At 33.4% G+C, this 22,622-nt stretch overlaps 1 protein-coding gene and 1 long non-coding RNA gene across 3 annotated transcripts in view; both read left to right on the top strand.

Moving 5' to 3' along the window:
* The window catches only part of LOC145313736 (neural cell adhesion molecule 2-like), a 41,915-nt gene extending 33,014 nt beyond the window's left edge, over window positions 1-8,901 (top strand). For both annotated transcript variants that reach the window (XM_080153301.1, XM_080153300.1), the window contains 3 exons: window positions 2,977-3,116; window positions 6,629-7,744; window positions 8,013-8,901. In XM_080153301.1, the coding sequence (XP_080009427.1) occupies window positions 2,977-3,116; window positions 6,629-7,744; window positions 8,013-8,873 (2,117 nt within the window). In that variant the 3' untranslated portion in view covers window positions 8,874-8,901. The remainder of the gene's footprint in view (window positions 1-2,976; window positions 3,117-6,628; window positions 7,745-8,012) is intronic.
* Window positions 8,902-9,088: 187 nt separating this feature from the next.
* LOC145315171 (uncharacterized) lies at window positions 9,089-15,887 on the top strand. The gene is made up of 3 exons (XR_013877970.1): window positions 9,089-9,147; window positions 14,711-14,835; window positions 15,234-15,887. It is a non-coding gene; the product is annotated as an uncharacterized LOC145315171 (long non-coding RNA).
* Window positions 15,888-22,622: the final 6,735 nt, after the last annotated feature.

Below are 22,622 nucleotides of genomic sequence, written 5' to 3'. Positions count from 1 at the left end.
AAAACGCGCACCTATCCCTCAACCCGCTCTCTCATTGGTCCGCTTTGTCTTATTCGTCCGTTGAATTTTTGTTATGCGTCCCGAGCTCTGCTGCGCGACCCGTAAATGGCGCTCTGTTCTCCCGGTCGCTATCTCCACACCGTGGGCGGACTTATTCAAGTGTGGGTAGGAAGGGGGAGCGCGTGAGGGGACGGGGTAAAACCGTCCGTTCCCCCCTATGGGGAGGGGGGGGGTGCTGTAGGTTTGAAGTAACTGTGTGGTGAGGTAATTGTGCCCTTTCCTTAATCCTGAGCTTATTGTTATGTCACCTTGATTGTATTTTCTTCAATGGATGGTGGGCCCCTCCCCTTCCGTTGGGATAAGGGGTGTATTTGTTGTGCTGAAGGCTTGGGGGGTTAGATTGTTTATCAATGCATTGTTATATTACATCTAGGTTCTATTTTTGGCTTTATCACAATACACAACAGATTTGCTTACCAAGCCTGTTCTATTTTTAGTTTTATCACAATACACAACAAATTTGTTTACCAAGCCTTGCTCATAAATCTATTGTTCAGCCTTCACACTAGGGTGGTAATCCCTACAATGTGATATAATATCTGTTTTTCTAGATGGGTGGCTGCACTGTAGCCTCTCAGGATACTTGGAGTTAACGTAGTTTTCTTCTGCTTGGTACACTACACTCGTATGTTCGCTCGCAGCTCGCAGCTATTTGGCTTGTTTCAGCTTGTCGGCGGCAGGGAATGTCCCGTCCTGCAGCGCCGTGTATCCTAATCCGGCTGGTGGCGGCAGGGAATGTCCCTTCCTGCAGCGCCGCTGGTTCGAATCCTGCTATCTCTTGCAGTAAATGTTGGCCTATTTTCAGCCGTTTACACTTAGTTGGCCTGTTTCAGCCCGTCCGCAGGCCTGTTTCAGCCCTTGAGCGCTCAATTCTCCGTTAGATGTCGGCGCTTCTCGCGGTTCTCCGTCAAGTTTCGCTGCTCTCCGCAGTCTCTCGTCCGATTTCGCTACTCTCCGCAGCTCGGGTTCCGCCACACTTAGTGGTCTTTCGCTAGGTTTCGCTTCCACAACTGCCGGATGCAGAGTTAGACCTTGCTATCCAGGGTGGGTAATTCAGGTTGCTTGTGTCAGTTTTGCCAGTTTCACTGCTGGGAGTACCTTAGCCTCAGCTGCGCGTCTGCTCTACACTTGTGGTTTGCCATAATCTCACACAGCTGTCACCAAAAGTTGTGGTATCCGCCTAGGATAAATGGCAGACACCAGAGTTCAAATGACTACGGCAGTGTGAACAGACGTGGACACCTATACTATAGAGAAGCTACGCTTCTCTAGCAATCACTAAATAATAAACAGAGTCTATTCAGTTGTTTCTTTATTCAGGGTCTAAGGGTTACTAACGTTTTATACAACAAACAATAAATACACAGATAGGAATAAATAATCATAAACAAGATCAATATAATACATATACAATAGTCAGTTTGGGCAATAATGATCCCCCATCCCTGGAAAGGGTGGGGGGAATTAACAATACAGCTTAACCATAATAAGGCTGTCAGAATCTATCATTAATTTTAGGCATAGGGAGGGGGTCGGCAGACCCCTTCCCCAGGACTCGGGGGAGGGCCCTCGGCCCTTCCCCGAACCCAGGTCAGGGTTGCCATAGGCATGGCTCACGGTTGCCGAATACCACAATTACACTTATTGCATAGTATTACATTATAAAGAAATAGAAAAAAAGTTATTAAAAAACTAAATATTTTATCTAAATGAAACCTAAAGCAAAATTGATTGAAGCATAATTTAATAAAGGAACATTATTGCGTTGTTGTTAAAACTATTAATTAACGTTGTACTTAATATTGCACTAAATTTTAATTAAACTTTATTCTTTCTTATATAAGTTCTTCAAAATATACAATGAAAAATAACATATAGTTTCTTCTTTCATTGGTAAGAACCTAGATTTAAAATTATAATAGCGGCTTCACCCCAAGAGGCAACATTTGGCACTTCAATTTAGAGGAAAGGGGGGCTAGAAATTGGCCCACTACTTTTAATTTAAGTTTTAAAAAGAAAACTGTTGAGGGGTAAGTCATTTTTTCCCGGATTTTACTTGGATGGGTGGTAGTACCCTCCCTCAAAAAAGTGATTAACCTTATCAGGACCTCTAAGAAGCTCTGTAAAGGAGAATCATATCAGTTAGCAAGATTATTTGCTACACATACACACATAAAGACATCTTATTACTTTTTTTATAAAAGGATGATAATAGATATTTCCCGTCTCGTATTATAAACAGCTTTCTGCGAATATAAAATCTACAATTATAAGATTAAAGTTATTTAGCCCCTAGATGCCGAAGGCACGGGCTAAAAAACTGGTTTTAATCTTATGATTATACATTTTTTAGTCCGTAAAAAAAATACGATACTAGACATAATTTTTCCGTATGGCTGAGAACCGGTGCTAATCCACTGGATATTAGTCGGTTTCGAAGCGATACGGGAAAAATTAATTCTTGTAAATGTATCGCATGTTGCACTAAGATCAAGGTAACAATAATTGTAGAAAATAACTTTGTAGACTAAGAATTATTGCGTTATTTTGCTTTATTTACCTCCATACATACAGAGCAATATATAAGGCTATTTTGTACAACAATATAAAAAATATTATGAATTATATTTTACTTTGTTTGACCGTTCGTCCGTCAGTCTGTAACGCATTTGGGGAACTATTATTTTCTCGGACGATATATAAGATATACAGCCTAATTCTTGTAAACATTTCCTATACCAATGAGCATCCAGTCTATGAGGTCAGTCAGAACTTTCATAATTTTTTCTATTTTAATTTTGATTTATGACCGCTAAACTTCTGCTCTTTAGACGTATGTGTACGTATTTCCATCCATGTTTTTGGCTTCGCTTCTTATGGATGTTGTCATCCTTGTTATATTTGTTAAAATTTTAGGTACTGTGAGAGACATATTTGCTGGACCTTACCTGGAGGGCAACAACGTTCATCTGTCTTGTCGTGTTGTTGGCGGGAAACCACCGCCAAGAGTTGTCTGGTACAAGAATCATCAGATTATTAGTGAACAATTTATACAGGTAAACAATAGATTTGTTATCCTAGATGGTCCATCAGACACAATGATCTAATCAACTTTTTATAGCTGACTTATCATGTGAATGAAATTTAAAAAATATTGAAGCAAATAGTGTACTTTTCTAACCAATAATATGGCCTGATTGTTTATTAACTTATTCCTATTGGTACAATTCAAGGAATGGAGATCTAGACTTATGTTCTTTTTGACCCTGTGAGCAACTTTGAGTCAGGGGGGGGGGGGGGAGAGCGATCTTAATTCATTTAATATCTTCAATATCAATCTAATTTGTGGTTGTCCTTTGACCATATATATACACAGTATATTTTGGTCAGAAATACATTTCTTACTTTTTGTAGATTTTTCCTCAGTGAATAGCGGATTTAAAAAAAAAAAAACATAATAAGTTGCCAATCCTTTTTTTATAAATAAGTTATAAGAAATTTTTAGTAAAATATTACTGTTATATTAAAATTTATTCATTCATAAAGTAGTAATGATTTTTGTCTGAATCTTAAGATCTTAACAACTACTGAACCGATTGAGTTCTTAGTTTTAAGCAATCTTCAGATAGGTCCCATGAAGATTTTTGCTGATACAATTTTAAGATTTAAGTATGGTTTAAGGCTATTTTGTCGAATACAATGCCCCTTGATGTCAGAAACGCAACTGCTTTAAAGCACACACCAAAAATATTCTGCGAAATAAAAGTAAAAGAATTTTGCATTAAGTGTTTCTGTCAATACTTAGTGCACATAGCTAGGGACACATACAAATTTGTAATAAAAAAAAGCCTACTATACAAAAAAAAGTATCACTTATTTTTGAGATTATAGACAAAGTAGAAAGAATTATTTTTCTTCCTTTAAAACAAAAAAGTGAAGAGGCCTATATTGAATCAATTATGTTTAATTACACAGAGAATAAAAAATATTACGACTTTTGCCAAGAAGTCATTATTATTTTTTGCTGCTTTAATGACAAACTGGCAGCTATTGTAGGCCTCATAGGAACATTAGGGAAGGGATGAAAGAGAAGTCAAACTCCAAATTCAATTTTAGTTTTGGGAGGGAAATTTTAGGAGAGACTTATCTGTGGAGGTTTGTGGTACCCTCCCAAAAAAACATTTTGCAAAACCTATGAGAAATTTAAATGCAAAGAAGAACCATATCAGATGTGTTTAGCCATATCCTTCGCTACACACACACACAGACAGACAGAAGACAAACACACTAACATTATGTTTCTTTTAAATAAAGAAATACGCTAATTAACTTTTTTTGTGAGCAAAAAAACAGTTTTGGCTCTGTATTTTTTAAACGAATATTTTATCTATTGTATAGTAACTACCCCTATCCTAGGCGCGCACAGTACATAAATAGGAATTTTCCCCAAGTTTTGAAAAGATTTGTGAAAAGTTTAAAATTATTGGGTGATATGTTGAGATTAATGATATAAGGACTTCTATACTAGATTCAACAGGATTTAAACATTTTATTTTAACATTTTAAAGAATTTATACTGTCAGCCCTATAAGATTAAAATCTATTTTCAAAATAGATTGCATAACGTTTTTTGGTTTAAAGATTTTTTCTTTGAAAAACAGAATGGATTCAAAAGAACATTTAATTACCTTAACTTAACTTAAGGTTTCGATGACATACTCAAAGCTGATATCACATAATGATCAAAAACAAAATTTAGTAAAATTGATGTCTTTTATCAAAAATATGTGAGAATGGGATTTTGGTTTATTCACAGTTGTAAATGAAAGAGCCCTTATAACGATATTAGAACTAATAGAAATTAAAAACAATATAAGTATTGAAAAGAAAAAGTGTGTAAAGTGTGATATTGTTTTTGGGATGTTAAAAGAACCCTGCCCATTAAAAAACAGCCTTGGGACCCTTAAGAAAATTTCAGTACAGACAGAAAAACAAACTTGCCTCCCTTTTTTATATAAGGATTAATAAATTTAAACTATTAACATTATAGCTATATAAACTATTCACTATAATTCACTATTAATCTATAATACAAACTAGAACAATGTCTGTATGTATGTTCATCCGTCCGTCCGTACGTCTGAAGCTTAAGATCTCGGTAACCACTGAACCGATATAGGTATCCTTTACAGGGTAGCTTTTCATAAGTCCTTTGAATGCTTATAACTATTTTGTGGGAGAGTACCACCATCCTCCCTAGAGAAATCACACCAAGAAAAATTTTAAATCTAAAATAATAAATCGGGTAGCTGCTGCTACAAATATTAATAAATATAGTCTGATTTCGATGATATATAAAAACTACCACAGTTGGGTTACTATTACTGCGCTACAGCCCCATATTTCTCTTTATTGTTATAAAATATTTTTGTTTACATATCCTGATAAAAATATTGTGTTGCTTTATTTATTTGTTGATGCAAAAACGGTGGCAGATACCTACATGTCTGAGAATGTATACATTTTTAAAATAGTACAAAATCAAATTATAATTAAAATACTTTTTCTTAAGGTTATAATGCAAATAGTTTTTAAAACCTATTTAAAAAAATATTTATAAAACTCGAGAAAACCCTACATGTACAGAAAATAAGCATGCTGTACAAAATCGGTCCCTAAATTTGTCTGTCATCTGCACAAACACAACCAAAATAAATCAGAAAATGCATTAGATTCAAGAATTAAAAGACTTCTCATAACAGAAAAAAAGTTTAAAAATTTACTCATTTAAAAAAAAATATTTTCAATTGATCTATGATTCAACAAATATACATATTATGTTATTGTATATTATTGAGGATTTCGTAGTTATTATTAATATATTAAATAGAGCTTTTTGCATATTTATTTGTAATTTATTGATATTTAATATGAAGCTTCCCCGATACCATTAAATCTGTTTCGACAAACTTAAATTTGATAAATGTTAAAATTGTATGAGATAAATATTTTTGGTAATTGTAAATCTTTTTATTCTTGATTCCTCGGTTCTATAAGAACAACAATCTAGCCATTTTCATTAAATCAAAGTTGTCGTTTTCAATAGTTTATACAGTCAACTTAATTTAGTGTGACCTATATTTTCGACATAGAAAAGCTCAGCTTTTCTGTTAATTTTGTTAACTTTTGTCAACCCTAGGTAATGCATAACACAAAATGATATAACTGGTGCTTTCATTAAAAAGGCCTAATGTGCACTGAAAAATCCCACTTATTTTAAAATAAATTGAAAATAAGAGGAGGGAGGGCATGGCTATGTCCTGCCGGTGGCCTTAATCCAGTCAGGCTTCCCAGTACCCAATATAATCTAACCTAATCTAATCAAAAATAAAAGAAGTTATCCAATTGTTTTCAAATAATTTTAAGATATAGGGGGAGGTATTATATGGTTTTTGGGGAAACCAAATACAAGGTTACTGGAACATAACAGGAATAAACTAGCTGCTAGGGTGAAATCATTTTAAACAACCAATTAAAAACATGCTATTATTATATATTTCAATTTCAGGATCGAGATGAGAACAGCGGGCAGCTGATAACCTACAACAACCTAACCCTACACTCAGTATCAAGAGCTGACCTCCACTCCAACATAACCTGCGAGGCAACTAACTATAACAACTCTATACAAACTAAAACCATAAGTTTAGACATGAATTTTCTGCCCCTAAAGATAGAAGTTCTTAATAAGGAAACTGAGCTAAGAGTTGGGGAGAAACGGTCGTTTAAATGTGAAGCGTATGGTTCGAGACCGCCGGCTGAGATTACCTGGTGGCTGGATAATCAGAAGCTGGATGGTGATATATATTCACCAGCGCCTGTTGATGGCACAACAAGTACAAGTATCTACACTATTCGACCGACAGAAGCGCATTCAAATAGAACCTTAACTTGCCGGGCTGAAAATAAAATGATAAAACAAGGAATTCTAAAAGAATCTTGGGTGTTGGATATTTTATACCCCCCAAGACTATCCCTGAAATTGTCATCAATGTTGGAACAAGGAGAAGTTTCAGAAGGTAGTGGAGTCATTTTTGTCTGCAATATTCGGTCGAACCCGGCAATCACACGTATGGTTGAATGGTACCATAATGATAAACTACTAAAACAAAATAAAAATGCTGGAATTTTAATGACTTCCAACGGTGAAAATTTGGTGTTACAAGATGTGAAAAAAGAGGCTAATGGCAATTATACCTGTAGTGCTACCAATGGCGTACCCACCGTTGGCCATGTGGTTCGTAGTGAACCATTTCACCTGGATGTTAAGTATCACCCGGTTTGTGTTCCCGAAGGGGTTAAAGTCTACGGGGTCGCCAAAGAGGAAAATGTACGAATCCAATGTCAGGTTGCAGCCAACCCCGCCAACATAAGCTTCCGATGGACCTTCAACAACTCGGCTGAAATCAAACATGTTTCCCATGACAAGTTCACATCCAACGGAACGGTCAGCTTCTTCCACTATAAGCCTGAACGAGAGCTGGACTATGGGACGTTGATGTGCTGGTCACGCAATTCTGTGGGCGAGCAGTCGAAGCCGTGTGTGTTTCACATTATAGCTGCCGGCAAACCGGATCCGGTTAAAAATTGCTCAATATCAAATGTCACTTCCAGTTCGTTCCAGGTAAATTGAAAGTTGTTAACATGGACAATTATGTCCAAGTAGCACAAATGAAAGTCAATTTATAGAGTAGCTTGGCTACTAAAAAATCTTGAATTTAATAAATTATAAATTAATGTACTGCTGTAGATTAAGATAACTAGCAAAAAAAATGTTGGATATCACTTTTAAATTATGGACAATTTGTTAGCAAAATATTTTTAAAAAGTTTTCATACCCTTGAAGTATATCTACAATTATATTTTTTGTTATTTATGCCCTATTTTTACAGGTATCCTGTGTACCTGGCTTCAATGGCGGGCTGCCACAGAACTTCACAGTGCAAGTAGTCAACAACGAGTCCATAGACGCGCCAGTACATAAAGAAACCAGTGACAAACCGGTTTTTACAGTTCACAACCTCAATGAATCCACCGAGTATAGGGTGTATATTACACCTGTCAACATGAAAGGTTTGGGACAGCCGCAAAGCCAGCAGGGAACCACGGTGCGGACGTATGCCGAGGCAAAACCGGTTATTGAAAATCCCGAGAAAAGTCCTGAAAACCGCGAAAATATTGACCCCTTGCTTATAATGATTTTTGGTGGTGCATCCGGCATACTGTTGGTTATAATAAGCATTCTGTTGGCGCTAAAAATCCGTTGCTCCCAAAAGCCGCCGCAGATCAGCCATGACAACGGTAAAATGGCGGTGACAACGATTACAGATGTTGAATTTCATGACGATCATCACGGACCCTCGGATCGAATGCCACTGGCCATGGACAACAGTCATAATAAGCTTCATGCCGACATGGATCCTGACACATCTTTTATGAGCGGAAAATCCGCCAACACTTACCTGGATGATACTTTCGATGGCCCAAACGGATCAAACCTGCCATCACTTGAGCGGCCACGAGGTGGCAGGCATGGATCCCAGCAGATGAGCATGTCGGGCAGCGGATTGGGGGTTGGGTCACCCGGTGGGGGTGGGTTTGATAACAGTAACATATCGTGTGTATATCCCCCTGGGATGGAGGGGGTTGGGGGTGGTCCACCGCCCCACCATCCCTCACAGTATCAGTACTGCACTATGCGGAAACATAATCCCCTGCCCCATCTAATTGGAGGCTCTAGGAAAGATACTTAATAGTTTTTTCTCTCTCTTTCATATGTATTTGTACTATTTTTTTCTTTTTTCCCCTCTGTTCTGTTTTTCTTTTTTCACTCTTGCTTTTTCCATCTCTTTATTATAAGTTCTATTCATTTTATATATTGTTAGCTTGTTACCACTGCACTGATTATAAACAAAATTATCCTTTTTCTTTGTAAAATATAAAATTAACAAGTATCTGTACGCTAGGAACCTGAGTTCATCTACGGCGGAGCTGATAGACTGTAGTGCCTCGGATATTGGGTCTAGGAAAGGATTTACTTTAGTTATACAATATAGATAGATAGATAGATATTTAAAAAGCTATAGATAGATAGATAGATGGTTTAGGAAAAGATTTACTTTAGAGATAGATAGATGGATAAATAGAGATTTAGATAGACTGCATAATGATACTTGAATTAATCTAGGATAGAACTTACTTAGACACTTATATATAGATTAGATCTTTTCATGAAAATACCCTTTCTCGAATTTCATTCTTCTGCTAACCTAAAAAGTTACTTTAGGGGCCTAGAAATACATGTACAAAGTTTCAGCTCTCTATCTCTACTGGCGACCTAGCGCCAGGCATGTAAAATATCAACAGATAACGGCAGCACGGCGGTTTTAATAATATCTCAGTAATGTGCAGGTTTTAAGCTCTTCTGCATATTTCAATTTAAACACATAAGGCCAAAGATATTATATCCAAAAAATCTTTTGTCAAAGTCTACTCTACACCTAGCGCCAGTCAGTTTTCTAAAATCATGCATTTTATACCTGTGAAAAATGAAATCGCCAGCGCTAGGTGTAGAGTAGACTTTGACAAAAGATTTTTGGGATATCATATCTTAGGCCTTATGTGTTTAAGTTGAAATATGCAGAACACCTAAATTCACCTTCCAAGCCATTCTCTAAGCATTTTAAATTTTTTTTTATGAAATAACGGGATTTCAAAACTGCCTTTTGAAAAGGCCTAAAAAATATCTTTTTTTGTTCCTTTTTCCCCTGTTTATAGTTACAACTTATTAAGATATTATTCTCAGTTAAAAAAAAATCGGCGCCTCCAGCACCAAAACCGGCAAAAACAGGCAGTTAAACTTCTGTACCCCTACTTAACCCTCTAACAGACCCCCCCCTCTATCTCAGCTCCTGTTACAGATAGAGACGTAAAACTTTTTTCTGGTGGTTCATATAATTAGAGAAAATTACTTTTTCTAGTCATAGCAGTCAGACCGCTCCTTATCGGCTTTTTTTTCGGCCAGTTGCTAAATATTAAAACTGGTGTAGAACAGCCAATTTTAAAGATAAGAAAACCAAATTTTATGATGAAGTATTATTTTTTATAACAAAAAAATACCTTTTCTGACCATCGCCGAAAAACGAAAAATAACGGAAACCGCCAATTTTGGCGGTAAAATCGCGGTTGGCGGCGCTAAATAATATTTTTATCTGTTTATAGTTACAACTTATTAAGATATTATTCTCAGTTAAAAAAAAATTGGCGCTTCAAGCACCAAAACCGGCAAAAACAGGCAGTTAAACTTCTGTACCCCTACTTAACCCCCTAACAGACCTCCCTCTATCTCGACTCCTGTTACAGATAGAGACGTAAAACTTTTTTCTGTTGGTTCATGTGTATTTTTAGAGAAAATTACTTTTTCTAGTCATAGCTGGTCAGACTGCTCCTTATCCACTTTTTAGCAGCCAGCCACTAAATATTAAAAAAGCTGTAGAGCGGACAATTTTAAAGCTAGGAAAACCAAATTTTATGAGGAGCTATTATTTTTCATAACAAAAAAAATACTTTTTCTGACCATCGCCAAAAAACGACAAATAACGGAAACCACCAATTTTGCCGGGTAAATGGATGGCAGTGCTAAGAGAAGCTACCCTGTTATGGGGAACCATATCAGTTCAGCAGTTAGTGAGATCCTTCAGTACAAACAGAGAGACACAAAAACAGACATCCTGTTACCCCCCCTAAATGAAAATATCCTCCCCCCCCCCGCCTAATAAACACATTGGACGCCCTTGAAAAAGAGAATGGTAATATTACTACAATTATTTTTTACACTATATCAATATTAAATATTTTACAAAAGTTTATATAAAGACAACCATAGACACAATTTTTCTCACTATCACTGATTATAAACTTTTTTTGTTAGATACTATAAAAATAGGTCCTTCACTTATTGTATCCACCTTTCAACAAAAATCAGAAGACATTTCTAAAGTCATTTTATGCATACTAGCACATAAGAATCACCGGCAACTTTGTTTTCTTTCCATGATCCAGAATCTTTCTATCAACAGCTAAATTTTTAAAATACATCTTGCATTTGAAAAGGAAAATAAGAAAGATAATATGTAATAGGATGGAAAAGATCATCTTGATGTTTTTAATAATTAGATTTGTATATTTTGATTTTGTTTTTAACCCTTTGTAGACAAATTGATAATATTTCTAAATGTTAATTTTTTTAATTGTCTGCGTCTGGCATCTGACTAAAATAAAAATCTGTTACATTAGTTTCAACAATTAACTGTGTGGCTCCTTTCCAGACCTTAATCAGCCAATTTTTGTATGAAGTCTTTTATTGTGATCATAAACAGATAAAAATATTAATTAGCGCCGCCAACCGCAGTTTTACCATCAAAATTGGCGGATTCCATTATTTGTCATTTTTTCAGCGATGGTCAGAAAAGGTATTTTTTTTTGTTATAAAAAAAATAGTTCGTCGTAAAATTTGGTTTTCTTAGCTTTAAAATTGGCTGCTCTAAAAAGCGGATCTGACCGCTATGACTAGTAAAAGTAATTTTCTCTAAAAATACACATGAACAAGTTCTACGTCTCTATCTATAACAGGAGCCGAGATAGAGGGGGGGGGGGTGATCTGTTAGGGGGTTAAGTAGGGGTACAGAAGTTTAACTGCCTGTTTTTTGGCCGAAAAAAAGCGGATAAGGAGCGGTCTGACTGCTATGACTAGAAAAAGTAATTTTCTCTAATTATATGAACCACCAGAAAAAAGTTTTACGTCTCTATCTGTAACAGGAGCCGAGATAGAGGGGGGGTCTGTTAGGGGGTTAAGTAGGGGTACAGAAGTTTAACTGCCTGTTTTTGCAGGTTTTGGTGCTGGAAGCACCAATTTTTTTTTAACTGAGAATAATATCTTAATAAGTTGTAACTATAAACAGTGAAAAAAGGAACAAAAAAAGATATTTTTTATGCCTTTTCAAAAGGCAGTTTTGAAATCCCGTTATTTCATAAAAAAATTTAAAATGCTTAGAGAATGGCTTGGAAGGTGAATTTAGGTGTTCTGCATATTTCAACTTAAACACATAAGGCCTAAGATATGATATCCCAAAAATCTTTTGTCAAAGTCTACTCTACACCTAGCGCTGGCGATTTCATTTTTCACAGGTATAAAATGCATGATTTTAGAAAACTGACTGGCGCTAGGTGTAGAGTAGACTTTGACAAAAGATTTTTTGGATATAATATCTTTGGCCCTATGTGTTTAAATTGAAATATGCAGAAGAGCTTAAAACCTGCACATTACTGAGATATTATTAAAACCGCCGTGCTGCCGTTATCTGTTGATATTTTACATGCCTGGCGCTAGGTCGCCAGTAGAGATAGAGAGCTGAAATTTTGTACATGTATTTCTAGGCCCCTAAAGTAACTTTTTAGGTTAGCAGAAGAATGAAATTCGAGAAAGGGTATTTTCATGAAAAGATCTAATATAGATAGATAGTTAGTTATATATATAAATCGATTGATAGGTCAGTAGGTATGTAGTTAAATATATTGATGGAGATATAAAAGGTTTAATCATTAATATTTATTAACAGATAAATGGATTATTAAATAAATGGGAAGATCGATAAATATGTAATATATGTAGATGGATAAAATTCTATATAAAACTTCAGAAAAAGTATTGCATTTGATTTATGGCGGAAAAATATAACTATTAAAACCAACAAAAGAATATTTTTCATACAAAAAAAAATCTTTTTAAAGCGTAGCTTCTCTATAACTAAGGTATGTACGTCTCTCATTTCTTTTAATAAGTGAATTTAAAAGAACTTATTGAGGAATAATAAAGGTTAAATAGTGTTCTGCTAATTTTTTTTTGCTATACTGTTCTTTTTTATCAAAAAGGTTTTTACACCAAATATATCAAGCACACAATTTCTTTTTTTTTTGTAAAAATTGTGTGAAAGAATGATATTGTATAAAATGCATATCATCATAGTTCAAATAAATGTGATGAAAAAAACTTCCAGTATTCATACATATTCCCAGGGCTCGGCAGCCGCTAGTCATTGTAAGCCTAAGGTAAATCAATCTTTACAATTTTAAAAATCAAATAGAAGTCTAAACCTTACCCAAATATTGTAAGTTTTTTAAGCATCAGAGCAGGTTTAAATTTGACGATTGTAGCGGTTGTCAATCCCTGCATATTAATACTTCAAATTGAATTTATTTAATGAACATAAATAAACAAAAAGAGACAAAGAGCATAATTTATAAAAATTTAAAAATCATGTTTCTCTCTTGCAGATGGATAGATATATACATAAATGAATAGATAGATAGGTAGATAGATGGATAGGTAGATAGATAGATAGATAGATAGATAGATAGATAGATAGATAGATAGATAGATAGATAGATAGATAGATAGATAGATAGATAGATAGATAGATAGATAGATAGATAGATAGATAGATAGATAGATAGATAGATATATAGGGATTTTAAAAATGAAAAATAATGTCTATCTGTGAGGTTTCTCTCACTTGCAGAAATGAGATACTTTTCTTCTCCTGATGTATGCAAATCACTCTTCTGCATGGTTAACATATAAAACTGCAAAAAAATATAACAGCAAAAACTAAGGATCATGGGAAAAAAAGCTGGTTTATTTGTATTTTCACAGTAGCTTTTCTCCTATTTCTAGCTCCTACGGGGGAAGGGGCTCTAATACTGCAGTGCCAATTTTCTAACTCTGCGGATGCAATCACTAACATTTACCTAACCTAAAATAACTAAATCTAACATAAAAACTACTGTGAATTACGACGAAATCCGATACTTCGTTTTATTTCCATGATCCGAAATTAATAATCTATAATTTTTTTTAAAGCTTTGTTAATTATACTATTTTTTAATGAGAACTTTTTTCAATTTTTTAAACACATTACACAAAGACAAAAAATTGAATTGTCAGAATTTTGTTTGTATGGACATTTAACTCTCCCAACTTTTCATGAGATCACTTCAAAACTAGATTTCACAGAAATTCAAAGTGGATTATTTTATTAGAAAAATTTCTAAGTACAAAATTAGGGTTAATTTAATTTCCTATAATTTTGTCTAAATCGTAAAGCTTGAATGTAAAGTTCCTGGTCTCAATTTTACATATTATATGAGAAATTAGGTCAAATGATAGATTAATTTTGAAAGTTTAGAGATCCTAATGGATAAGACAATGAAAGATAAATTGACCATTTGGACTATAAACAAAACAACCCCTTTGGTAGATTAAGATAAATGGTTAAAAAGTTTGAACACCACTTTTGAAACCTACCCATTCAAGTTGTGAGAAAAGATTTTCAGTCAATAAGTTAATGTGTTTTTAAAACTCTGGGCACAACTTTAATTTGCATTCCAATATCTCCTTCCTCCTAGGAAATATCTTTAATAATATTCACCTATCATTCCTTCATGTAAAATTAGGTTATTAAACAAATAACGGATTTTTAAAGTTCAAACTGAAAACCTATTTCTAAAGTAAATCCTATTTGCACTGAACAGGGGCACCCTGCTAGAGGAGCACATCATCCAACACCAGCTCCAGTTCACCTGTGACGCCCAGAAACAAAATTCAGCGGCCAATGTTGGCAACCTGTATGGAACTATGCGCAGGTCACGTGATGCAAGGTACATTATTATATTTGAAATTTAATCTGATATAGTAATAACATCTTGAGAAAATACTTTGGTTATTAGAATATTGCAATTCTCATGTTCTTATTAAATGTATTAATTACAAATTTTTATCAAATGATAAGTGTAAAAGGTGACAAATATCTAATAGTCAAAGTTTGTACATTTAAAAATTAGTAGGGAAAATTTTTAAAACATGAGAAAAACTCATTTTTACATTACACAGGATAAATACTGTACAAATCATTTGTCTGTCAACCTGTTAGTGCCAGTCAATTGAGCAATGCAATATTATTTCTATAGAGAATAGAGAACCAACTACAAAAATTTACTTCAATTATGTCAGCAGAGAAATCTTTATTAACTAATAAAGAAATTATGTTTGTTTTCAGTTGTCAGCTGACAGCACCTACGCAGCCGTCTCAGCAGCTGCCACCTTCCACCTCAGCAGGCCAAGATGAACATGGGGGAATTGTAGTGCCACCCCCTCCCATGTTTGAGGAGGGAAAGTTGAGCATGAAAACCCCCCTGATCCACAAGAAATGCGGTAAAGATGGGAAAAAGGACAAAATGGAGAGTAGAGTGTAATATGTCTCGCCCCTAAGGGGTTATAATGGTTTGCAGTTCAAAAAAAAACTTTATTTCATACTTATATTTGAACTGTGATGCAAAAAAGAACACTTTCTCTTTCACAATAAAAAGTGAATTTCTGAACTCATAGAAATAAAGTGCTTTATCAAATAAAAGCATTTTCTGTTTTTCTCTCAAAGAAATACTCAACAAAATTACATAAATGTGACAAATTTATATATTGTATGTATAAAATAAAATATAGACAATAAAATATCAACAAATTTATATAAAGTGATAATTATTTAAAACATTGCTACTTTAAAAGAACTGAACCAAAATAAATTCATTATAGTAATGAAAATATATATTATGGTTCTATTTAAAAAAACAAATGCAATGTATACAAAATTTTATGAATGTTTTTTTTAATGTTCTGCTTTTCAAAATGTTTTCAAATTTTGATAGGGCTTTTGTTCTGTTATGATATTTTTATGATTTTTCTCCAATTTAGGTTTTCTTTTTTTTCCAAAGTCATTTTTTAATAAACTAAATTTTAAATATATGATAAGTAAATGTACTGTTAAAAAAGTTTTATTCTATATTATGCAGGTTATTTATAATTAGTTATTTTCACTTGTGAGATACCTTTTCATGGGGGGGGGGGGTGGGGGGGGGGGAGGTTAGTAAGCCAAAAATCCACTTATGTTTTACTTTTCAAAAAAAGAGAAATCTTTTTTGGGGTAGTATTTTTCTCGAGGCACGATTTTTCTTTGGAGAGTGAAGGCACATTACAACAAAATATTTGTATTATGTATGCCTTACCTGGACCTATAAGAAGCTTTACTGTAAAGTTGAATCCTATATGAGACAAACAGACATCTTGTTACTCTTACTTAAAGATTATTAACACGAAAAATCCATTAGTAACTCAATCTGAATTCTAAGAAAATTAAATATTTATATCTGAGTTAGTATTGTTAAGTTATATCATTTCAAGGAAACTTTGAAATTTCCAAGAAAACCCAAAATTTGTCAACTGAACTGTCTTAGGAAACAACCGAAAAAAATGTTGTGCTTTTTTGGAAATAATAGCTGCCCTTATGAGTAGGTACTTAACCTTTTATATGATCGATGTTTTATCTAAAAAAAAGGCTTCTTTCTATAAGTCAATAGATTTAAATAAAAACTATATTGATATACAAGATATTTTTTTATATTTTTTTTCTAACAACACGTTACATTTTTGAAACACCATACACTGGAAGGAATAAAATTGAATCTATTCTGAAACTAATGAAACTTTTCCTGTTTGTCATAGAATATTTAAATAAGAATTTCATGATGTATATTACATAAAATAAAAAATAAGAGAGATAGTTCTTTCTCGAATTTTATATTAAAAATAAGGATCCTTCTAATTTTTCTCAAAACAAATCGGCCTCTTGTAATCATTATATTAAAGTGTTATGAGGTCTGTATGTAACAGAGGATCTCGCTGAACCAATGAAGCTCTTACAGTGATGCTTTTTATATGTCCAAGGAAGGTTTATGACTATTTTAGGGGAAGATACCTTCACCTTCTCAACTGAAACCATCCAAACAAAAAGTTTTTGGATATTAAAGTAAAAGAATAAAAGGGGCATGAACTATATGTAACTCTCCCTCTATGGTAAGGACCCTGTCCCGATTTTGTATTGGGTATTTAAAATCAGCTAATAGCGTCAAATATATATACATATCTGACGCTATTACAATCAATGAGAACCTACAATCAAACAAAAAGCAAGTTGATAGCAGACGAAAATGGTCTCTGCCACTTGGGGAAGGTAGTTGTCTGGAGTATACATCTATACTAATGCATTTATTCATTGAATGAACAACTCAAATTAAAGTAAATAAGTAAATAGGAAATTTACTACAAAAATAAATTATCTAATAGTACTGAATATCAAAAGAATATTACCAATTTAGATCATGAGAACCTGAACACATGTCGTTTATTCTTCATTATTCCTCCATGCTATTCATTAATTATCCTACATAGAATACAAGTTTTTACAGAGTTGATATCAAATTTTAAAGAATTTGTATTGATATAATTTGAAAAATTATCTGGCTCTATTGTCAAGCTATGATGTAAAAGTTCAGTAACCCACTTTTTGCTAGAAGTATAATATGATATTTTTGCAAGGGATGCTTTATAACATTTTTTGTCTGTAACAAGTTGCTTTGCTATTAGCCGAGGATAGTTATACAAGATGTTTTTCTTTAAAGTAGAAAGGGGGGTTAAGGGTCTGTTGGGGGGCTGTTCTTCCTTTACCCCAAAACAATATAAAGATCAAATTCGAATACCTCTATTGTGTGTGCGTAGCCATTATTTCTTAGTGTTTGGACCTAAGTAGTCATGGAGAAGGACGAGACACTTTTGTATAGCCACTAGGGCCAGCTCAAGTTCCACGCTCAAGTACATTATGACCCGCTGTCTCTTGGGAGCCATAAAATACTTCTGTACTTGAGAATGAAAATAATTTTTCCGGATTTTATTCTTTTTTTAATTTATTCATTCTTCCCAAAATTTTGTATTATAAAATAATTGTGGTATAGCGTAAGAATTGGACATTGGACTGTAAATTACACTAGTACCCACAGTTTTATAACAACAATATCTTATTCGTTGGCTTAAACACTTTGATTAATTTTATTAAATTTTGATTGGTTAGTTCCAAACTAAGATTTTCCAAACTATTCAATCAATAATCTTAATCTATTTTCTTTATCATTAAGGTAATACATCATTATTTATTGTCAATTGTCTTATTCCTTAAAATTCCCTGAATATCTGAGAGCAGTAAGAAAGTGTGAATGTGTATACTCAGAAATTTAATTGAAACAAATTCCACGTTTTTACCACAGGATTAAGGTCTCCATACGTTGCAGTATCAATTATATAGAATAAGCTATATTGCTAAAATAGTCCGTCATCCAATTTTGCACACAATATTTTTTCTGAAGTCTTAAAAATGAGAATCCAAGAATACTTTTGGAAGCTTTTTTTAGTGCCTATAAAAAGGGGATAAATTTAAAAAATTGTCCGAAAATGTCCCAATGATGTCATATTATAATGGTCTGTAATTCTAAAAATAACTAGCCTTTTTCATTGTTTAATAATATTAGACACTATAAAGAGCTTCTACTTTTGGAAAATATAAGATTGACCAATTGATTTGGCAGGAATGCCTAAACATGTAGGCTTATGGTGGGTCCTCCCAAGAGAATTTCAGATTTTATTCATGCTTTACAACCACCTCCAAATAAGTTTTTCAAATTGAGAAATTAAAAAAAACTATTGAGTTTCGTATCATAATTGGTTAGACCTTCCCCCATAGATCATGGATTATTATTTCGAAATAAATACAAAAAAATGTGGAAGGGTTAGTTAAAACTTAAAATTGTTTACCTGCCCTCATCCTAACCCCCCCCCCCCCCTAAAAAAAACTCAAACTTCAGTCAAGCTTCTTATTAAAGTCAATTTGTTATAAAAAAATTTTAATCTTTTAAGTTTTTAGATTATTTTTTAAAATTTTACTAAAAAACTATTTAAACCTTGCATAATATAAAACTAAACTTGCATATATATTTCTATAAATAATTATTATATTTTGTGTTTGTTTTACTAACATTGTTTATTAATAAATAATAAAGTTGTCAGAAAATAGCATAAAACTCGTTGTTTTAATAAAAAATAAATACCCAACAAACATTTAAATTTACGGAACATTGCAATTGCAGATATGTTAATTAAGAAAAAGAGCTTAAATCCTTCCGAATACTTTATCTTAAAAAATGTGATAGCCTTAAGTCTTTCTAGGATATATTTTAGGCTTCTTAAAAAAAGAGAACTCAATCGATTCAGTAGTCATCGAAATCTTAAGCTGGGGACAAAAAAATATTGCTATTTAATCTGTAATAGGATAATATATTTCTTTTAGGATAATGAATTAAAAAATAATTTAAACCCATAGCCGTGATATACAAAAAAAGCTTTACTCTATCAAGGTATTCGTGGGAAAATTTAGACAATTAAAATTATGTAAATCACCGAATGGTACATTAATGTAGTTTTGACTTTAGTAAAACAATCGATAATAGCAAAATTTAAAGAAATTATAGAGTGCTTAGCGAAATGGAGTTGGCTTGTTCACTAAATAGAGAATATTTTTAAAATTAAGTAAATGTGGCTTGCATCAGAATATCTTGTAATAACGGCTTGATTGAATTGATAAAAAAATACCACCGGACACAGCTACGGAAGTCATTGATAGTATTGAGATGACGTCATTTTTATAGGCACTTCGAAACGAACTTAATTTTGTTTTAATCGAAAATATTGGAGCTTCGTATTGTTACCTAGCTTCGAAACGACACCACCCCTTAATTTTGGATAAAAAATCGAAAATATTGGAGCCCCGTATTGATATTTAGCTTCGAATCGACCCCCTTCCATGAATTTGAAGGAAAAAAATGGAAAATATTGGAGCCGTGTTGGGTTATCTAATCCTACGGGGCTGCACCTGACCAAAAACAATAAACACACAAATGAAAAACTATCATTTCCACTTATTTTAAAGGTTATTCAAATGAGAAGAGATTCGCTCGACTAAACACTATGAGGAGAAGGACTAAGTATTAGTTGATTATGAAGTGATTTCAATAGAACAATAAGCAATACACTTTTATCAAAATTAAGTGCAATATAATCCTTTCATGCATGCAATAAATAAGGTATCAGACATGATTATAATATTTTACATTTTCTATTTTGCACTATATATAATTCGTTATTTGTTTTTTATTGACAACTCTCATTTTTATGATATCTAAGTATAATTCCAAAAATTTCATTGGAAAGTGTTCTTACCTTATGCACATCTTTAAAAATTATTTTTTTCTGTCTGTTAATGTAACCATTTTCTTATAGATTTACACCTGAGCTATGTTAAATTATACATGAAAGTTTTTTTTATGCACGAAAAAAGCAAATACATACTTCATATATTGGGCATTGTTTTAAAAAAACCTGTAAAAAGTGCAAGCTGACAAATCATAGAACCAATGTAGTTGCATTTGAGGGTCAATGCTCGAGCGGGTTATAGCAATTTAACTTCTGCCCCCTATATTCTTTAACTTTATTTACAGACTAGACAGGTAAAACAATCGATGTATTATTACTTGGATGTACTCTAATAAATTGATGCTCAAAGCTTGCTTAGATAACAATAACCCATACCTCCCCTCCTAAGGGATGAACAAACTGACCAATAAATGAGAACTAATGAAGCAACCTAAATTGACGACAAATTTTCCCCTGTTTATACATCCACGTTTTCTATATCCATTTGTAAAACCATGTGAAATATTTGAAACCAATACTCTTTCTTTTACACAATAGCGAATACACAGGGTGGAAGGGGTCATTGGGTTAATGGGTGAGTAAATTCCACTAGTACCCAAAGTTTAATTACCTTGTTACTTTATTCGTCGGCCCAAAAACTTTGGGTACTTTTACAAAAAATTTATTGGTTAGTTTAAAACTAGTAGTATCAAACGTTTCATCAAATTTCAGTACCCAAAGTTTAATTACCTCGTTACTTTATTCGTTGACTCTAAAACTTTGGGTACTTTTACAAAATTTTGATTGCTTAGTTCAAAACTAGTAGTGTCAAACGTTTCATCAAATTTCAATCTACAAAGGGAGTAATCTCTATCGTCTTATCCCCTAAGATCCCTGCTAATATACAAGTAAACAAGAGACCATGTTCTAACAAGAAAGAGTATTTAGCCTTCTAACAGCGTAGCAGCGCTACATATATATATTATTTTCTTCGCAGGAGTATTCTTTCTTTTTTTATAATGAAATACATTAGACATCAGTGTAGCTTGTACAGTTTAATTTTAAGCATGTTAGAATAGACATATGCTGTGTGTTTCTTTCTGATTACTTGGTCTACACTAGTCTACTCTAATTATATATTAATGCAGTAAAATTGGGTATATGTGTAATGTTTTAGGGATATTCAGGGGTAAGACAATGGACAAGAAACAAAATTACCACCTCTGCAGATAACATTGTTAAAAAGTTTCTACACTGTTAGCATGTAGAACCCAATCTAGATTTATCAAAAGTCCCCAAAGTTTATTAACCAATGAATGAAAGAACGTGTTTATTAAAACTATAGTTACCATCATAATGTACAGTTCAATATCCCCTCCCTCCCTGTATTGAGTATACACGGAAAAAAAGAGTTAACCAGTATAATCACTTTAGTATTGTTTTGTAAATACTAATGTTTTTTTCAGGGATCTAAAGGGATAAGATAATGGCAGACAAATATATTACACCCCCAATTAAGATACATAAAATTACCTTTTCTTTAGATTAAAATTAGTGGTTGAAACGTTTGAACTTAATGAATCAACCAGGGGAAATTCACTAAAGTCCCCAAGTTGTAAAGTCAACGAATTAGAAAACGTTATTATAAATCTTTGGGGACAAGTGTGATAAACAGCCAATTGTCCCCTCTCTTTGTTTTTTTTATAGTGCAGCTACTCATAACTCACTTGTCTATATTTTCGTCCGTACGGCTATGCGAGCATATCCCAAATGAGCATATAGTCTATAATTAAATTTGTCCGTCAGTACATCGTTAATCCTATGCGAGTCAATTCATTCTAAGAAACAATTACTTTACTCGGGCTGTCACGGTTAGATGTCTGAAATTTTTTGTAAAGATTCTTCTCTTTAACTTATTTTGTCCATCGGTCTGTAGGTAATGGTCTAGAGCAACTCTATAGACAGTTGCGTTAGATGGGAGATTGTTAGGTAGTTTGGATTCAAGCGTATAATACCAACACATTTCTTAATCCCATGCTCCTCTAAAGAGAGTGTCATTTATTACGGTGACTTAATCTGGGACACCTGCCATACTCAAAATCGGCGAGGGTAAGGTAATAACGATGAGCTCTCATGAGACAGCGTTTAAAGTCATACATGAAAGTAGAGCTTAAACTGGCCCTGGTAGCTATACAGAAGTGTCTCAACATACTCCAGGAGTCTTAGGTCCAAACTCTAAGAAACTATGGCTAATCAAACAAACAAACGGTTGAGTTTCTATTTAAGTTAGATGGCTCTGAGTTATTATGTTCATATT

This window comes from Acartia tonsa, chromosome 3 (genome assembly GCF_053477335.1).
Source record: "Acartia tonsa isolate MP-2025a chromosome 3, ASM5347733v1, whole genome shotgun sequence".
Classification (NCBI taxonomy): Eukaryota; Metazoa; Arthropoda; class Copepoda; order Calanoida; family Acartiidae; genus Acartia; species Acartia tonsa.
This window is presented reverse-complemented; position numbering and strand designations above follow the sequence as displayed.